Source organism: Vicia villosa, unplaced genomic scaffold (genome assembly GCF_029867415.1).
Source record: "Vicia villosa cultivar HV-30 ecotype Madison, WI unplaced genomic scaffold, Vvil1.0 ctg.001049F_1_1, whole genome shotgun sequence".
NCBI classification, from domain to species: domain Eukaryota; kingdom Viridiplantae; phylum Streptophyta; class Magnoliopsida; order Fabales; family Fabaceae; genus Vicia; species Vicia villosa.
In genome coordinates this window covers 151,783-157,806 of record NW_026705459.1, presented here as the reverse complement: position 1 = coordinate 157,806, position 6,024 = coordinate 151,783, and the positions used below count along the sequence as shown (strand labels likewise).

At 35.5% G+C, this 6,024-nt stretch overlaps 3 protein-coding genes across 3 annotated transcripts; all 3 read left to right on the top strand.

The window, feature by feature from the left end:
- Positions 1-576: 576 nt before the first annotated feature.
- On the top strand, positions 577-2,242 carry LOC131632902 (uncharacterized). Its single transcript, XM_058903623.1, has 3 exons — positions 577-1,072; positions 1,520-1,601; positions 1,687-2,242. Exons 1-3 carry the CDS (start codon positions 577-579, stop codon positions 2,240-2,242), a joined length of 1,134 nt encoding a protein of 377 aa, XP_058759606.1.
- Positions 2,243-2,694: 452 nt separating this feature from the next.
- Positions 2,695-3,408, top strand: LOC131632901 (uncharacterized). The gene has a single exon (XM_058903621.1). It carries the CDS (start codon positions 2,695-2,697, stop codon positions 3,406-3,408), a length of 714 nt encoding a protein of 237 aa, XP_058759604.1.
- Positions 3,409-4,640: 1,232 nt separating this feature from the next.
- On the top strand, positions 4,641-5,707 carry LOC131632900 (uncharacterized). The gene is made up of 2 exons (XM_058903620.1): positions 4,641-5,172; positions 5,256-5,707. Exons 1-2 carry the CDS (start codon positions 4,641-4,643, stop codon positions 5,705-5,707), a joined length of 984 nt encoding a protein of 327 aa, XP_058759603.1.
- Positions 5,708-6,024: the final 317 nt, after the last annotated feature.

The following is a 6,024-nucleotide window of genomic DNA, read 5'->3' as shown; positions in this document are numbered from 1 at the left end:
TCAGAAGTAATCCGCACAGAAGAACCTCCGTGTGAAGATGCCATTGTAGAAAACCCTAACTGACAACCAGTTACAATGCTCAACTTCTATTCAGTGGAAGAGAAAACAAGGGTATAAAAAAGAATTTTGTACTTTGTACATGCAGAAAGTGGGTTAACTGTTCAGTTTCTATTTTCTTATAATATTAGTTTTTACTTAAAGTATTTTTAAAATAGTAACACATGCATCGAATAAAATATTATAATTATCATATATAAGTTAAATTAAATACATTTAACACAAACAACAGTTAATGTATTGTTGCTACATTAAGGGAGGGATATACTAATTTAAATCTATAACTATCATTCTATTCATATTCAGTTCCAACTTCATATATATTCAACTATGAAAAGAAAATTTAAAATCAACACTACATTCATGACATTTTAACCCACCAATGACCCTTCAATTAGAAATTGTAACCATTTAATATTCATGTGTGTGATGTAGCATGCTATACATCTCATATGTCTTTTGGATAAACCTATACAAATCAATCTTATTTGTATTATTCACCATATTTTTGTGTTTATGATGGTAACAGATGTTGTTAAAAACATTGGTTCTCAAACATCAATTGCAAGAAATAGGAGAAAACTTATTCTCAAAGCAAAGAGAGATTATCGAAACGGTATCAGATCAAACAACCTCACTTCCCATTTAGAACTTAATTTTACATCCTCTGCAACATATGAAACCACTGTTAAAACGGCTATGGCTAGAAAGAGAAGGAAGATAATCTTGGATAACAGAAAAAGATTGAGAAATTTCATCAACACTGAAGTTGGTGAGTGCGCAAATGCAAATTCAAGATGCAAGAATTCAAATTATGGGGTTGAATTTTCAAATAACATTGTTATTCAAAATCAGAACATGGATCATGCATCTACCTCAAATCATAATATGTCAATTGAGTCTCATTATCAGGACAATGATGACTCCAACTCTGACAATAATTTGAATTCTCCTAATAGTTCCGACTCTGAGGAGGATTCAGTGCCTGCACAATTACAGGAGGCCCGTCTTCAAGGTATATCCCATATCATACAGTAATAACCAAATGATTTACACTTCCTCGATTAATGCACGTATTCAATATTATGCTTTGTTCTTTCATAATATTACGATGTTGGAGACCAAAATTATGAATGCGCACACTGCCAAGCATGTATGCGGTACCAAGAAAAAGTGGATAGACACAAAATTACAACAATTCCTCGGTTTCATTGTTGCTGCCGTGGAGGAAAAATTGTTCTCCCGTTCCTTGAGCAACCTCCACAAGTGTTGCAAGATCTTCTATTTAATAAAACATATTCAGACAGTAAAAAATACCAGGCTAACATACGAACATACAACGCAATGTTCTCATTCACCTACCCCAGAATGAAATTCAATACAACATACTCTAAAAGAGGAGGACCCTCTACTTTGAGACTGCATGGTTAGACCTGTCATCGAATTGGTACACTACTGCCAGAAACCGGAAAACCTCCGCAATATGCTCAATTATACATCTACGACATGGACAATGAAGTTGAACACAGAATAAAATGTTTCAAGTAAGCCTGCTCAGACAGAATTACATAATTTGTTTATAAAAATATTTTGTTCAACTATTTATTCATGACTGCCAAAAATACACAGGGACAACAAAGGCATCGAGCGCCCCGTTGTCAATAAGCTCAAGATAATGTTAGATGAGCACAATGTTCATGCCAAAGCTTTTAGAATGGCAAGGGATGTTTTAAGGACAAATTCTTTCACAGATTTAAAACTCATACTTATTTCTGATAGATCCGAAGATGGTCGTGTTTACAATAAACCTACGGTCTCAGAAGTGGCTGCACTCATTGTGGGAGACATTGATTATGCTGATAAAAGGGACATCTTAATTCATCGCCGCAATGGTGGTTTGCAACGAATAGATGAGTTTCACCCAACATATTTGGCATATCAGTATCCTCTTATATTTCCTTATGGGGAAGATGGTTACAGGAAAAATATAATGCACAAATATCCCCATGAAACTGAGGTCACTAGGAAAAACCGTCAGAGCATTAAAGGATTGGTTTTCTTACCGGTTACAACAACGTCACAAAGAGACAAAAACACTACTTTACTCAAGACGTCTATTTCAACAATTCTTAGTCGACGGTTATGCTATGATGGAATCCAAACGACTGAATTGGTTGAGGGATAATCAATCAAAGTTAAGAGTAGGCAAATATAATAATTTGACCACTCAAACTGATGGCGATAGAAGAAATGAACACCAGAAGCGAGGAAAACGAGTTGTTTTGCCATCAACATTTGTTGGTAGCAAGAGATATATGGATCAACTATATTTTGACGGTATGGACATTTCAAGTCGATTGGGATTCCCTGATTATTTGTTACATTTACCTGCAACCCAAATTGGCCTGAAATTAGAAGAGCATTGTCAGGAACAGGACTACAACCCCATGATAGGCCAGATATCATTTCAAAAGTTTTCAAAATAAAGTTTGATACCCTCATGGATGATATTACAAAATACCATGTCGTCGGAAAAGTTATTGCATGTAAGTTGTTTCATTTAATTATACTACATTTGAATCATGTGTCTGTGGAGTACCAAAATATTACATCAAACTAACTTTCAATTTTATAGATATGTACACCATTGAATTCCAAAAGCGGGGATTGCCACATGCGCACATATTGATATTCCTACACCCTCAGAACAAATACCCAACACCATCTGACATAGACAACATCATTTCTGCTGAGATTCCTGACCCGACTGTTCATCCCAATTTATACAAGTTGGTTAAGGCACATATGATGCATGGACCCTGTGGCCTTGCGCGGATGAACTCACAATGTATGAAGAATGGAAGATGTTCTAAATACTATCCCAAAAAGTTTATTGAACACACTATTGTTGATGCAGAGGGATATCCACTTTATATGAGAAGATCAAAAATCTTCACTATTGAAAAAAATGGTATCACCTTGGACAACCGACATGTAGTTCCGTATAACACCAGATTTCTTATGAAATACCAGGCACATATAAACATGGAATGGTGTAATCAGAGTACTTCCATAAAATATCTTTTCAAATATATCAATAAATGCTATGATAGAATAACAGCAGCAGTTTCAACAAATAACAATCAACCTGTTGATGAAATCCAACAATATCTCGATTGCAGGTATGTCTCCCCCAGTGAAGCATGCTGGCGTATTTACTCTTACAATATTCATGGCAGAAAACCAGCTGTGGAACGTATGTTCTACCATTTGGTTGGGGAGAAACCTATCTACTACACAGATTATGCACGCATAGAAAATGTGCTGGAAACTGCAAGTGTGACTGAATAAATGTTTACTGCATGGCTGGTGGCAAATGCTAAATATGAAGAAGCACGAACATTAACTTACGGTCAATTTGTCTCAAAGTTTGTTTATCACAAAAAACAATGAGAATGGAAACCGCGTAAAAAAGGCTTCACCATTGGACGTCTCATATGGGTTCCGCCAACTGCTGGTGAACTGTTTTATCTCCGCATGATGTTGACGGTAGCAAAAGGACCAACAACTTATGAGGAAATCAGGATAGTGGCTAACATCCAGTTTGATACATTTAGAGATGCGTGCTTTGCAATGGGATTTCTTGAAGACGACAAAGAATACATAGCTGCTATAAAGGAGGCAAGTCATTGGGGGACCGGTCATTTTCTTCGAAAACTGTTTGTCGTCATGCTTTTGTCAGGTGTTGTTAATCGCCCCGCACATGTTTGGAAACAATCTTGGCTCCTATTATCTGATGGTGTCTTACATGCACAAAGAGCGTTGGCTGCAAATCCAGGTTTGTTAGGCAAAATAAAATAGCAAACAAAAGAATTTCTTAATAACAATCTACAGATGACTTACCAACAATATTATAACTCAATTCCTCATATCAATGCAGAATTAGTCCTCACACAAGAAGAGTTACAAAATTTGACTTTAATAGAAATTGAGAAACTGCTTCAAGCAAATAGAAGGACACTAATGGATTTTAGTCCTATTCCATATCCGAATACTTATGTTCTTGAACAGTTGGGAAACAGACTCATATATGATGAGCGTAATTACGATACAGCATCAATGAACTCAGAATTTGAAAATCTATTTGCTGCTCTTACAGGTTACTATTGCATCAATTAAATTCATTTAATTTTACACTTTGAAATTCAATCAATCTATTATTTTAACACTCTTTTACCCTCACTATTATATTTCTTAGATGAGAAAAGAGGTATTTATGAAAAATTATGCAAGCTGTGGAGTCTCAGAATCCTGCCGTTTTCTTCCTTCATGGTTATGGTGGTACCGGAAAGACATATATGTGGAGAACACTTGCAGCAGCTTTAAGATCAAAACATGATATATGTTTAACTGTTGCAACTAGCGGTATAACCTCTTTGTTACTTCCAGGAGGTAGAACTGCACATTCAAAGTTCAGGATACCGGTACCAACTATGGACAATTCTACTTGCAAGGTTGAATACAACGATGATGTTGTAGACATGCTATGACAGACAAAGCTTATAATATGGGATGAGGCACCGATGGCACATAAGTATGCAATAGAATCGCTTGACAGAACTTTGAAAGATGTTATGAGTGCAAACAAAAATTCCAGCGATGTATTTGGTGGAAAGGTCGTTGTTTTCAGTGGTGATTTTAGACAGATTTTACATGTCGTCCCCAGAGGCAGTCGTTCCGACATTGTACACTGTGCCATAAATGCATCTTACATATGGCATTCAGTTGAGGTATTAACATTGACAAGAAATATGCGGCTTCAAACAGGATCAACACAGACTGATAAAACTGAAATAACACAGTTTTCAGATTGGCTTTTAAGAATAGGAGAGGGCCGAATATCTGAGCCTAATGGCGGCACCGCCGAAATCGACATACCACCTGATATTTTGATAATAGAATTTGATGATCCAATTGTGGCCATTGTCAATACCACATACCTTGATTTCATAAATAATTTTCAATCCATTGATTACCTTAAAAGTCGAGCAATACTGGCCTCTACACTGGAAATTGTTGATCAGATCAATGACCATATACTTAACTTAATGCCAGGTTAAGCAACAAAAATATATAATTTAATGGAATATATTAATAGATTTTATGCTTTTACTAATTATGTTCACTCAACAATGCAGGAGAAATTTGTGACTACTACAGCGCAAATTCAGTTGACAAGTCTGAGATTCATGACCCAACAGTAGTTGATATCCTCACACCAGAATTTCTAAGTTCCCTCCGAACATCAGGTTTGCCTAACTATCACTTAAAACTAAAGGTTGGGACACCTATAATGCTCATGAGAAACATAGATCAGTCTGAAGGTTTGTGTAACGGCACAAGGTTGTGCATAACAAAGATGGCAGCCCATGTACTTGAGGCTTCAATAATGGGCGGTAAAGGTTTGGGAAATTTGGTTTACATACCTCAAATGGACATGTCACCATCCCAATCACCATGTCCATTCAAACTGAATAGAAGACATTTCCCTATTATAGTTTCCTATTCTATGACAATCAACAAATCACAGGGACAGTCATTGGATAACGTCGGTTTGTACTTACCAAGAGATGTATTTACACAAGGCTAAATTTATGTTGCATTGTCAAAAGTAACAACAAAAAAGGGAATCAAAATACTGATACATGATGAAGAAAAGAAATTCAAGGGGAAAACTACAAATGTTGTGTATAAAGAGGTTTTTAACAATGTCTGAGTTTCAAACATTTATCTCAGTAATTCTGTAACAGCAGTAATATATATTACTAACAACATTCTATGTTATACTACATTAATTTCATATATTAATAGAATCTTATGATGCGTTACTGTTAAAAAATATAACAATTAATTATATCTTCATATGTATGTTGTAATGTTTTATGGTACCTTTCTCATTTAAATTAT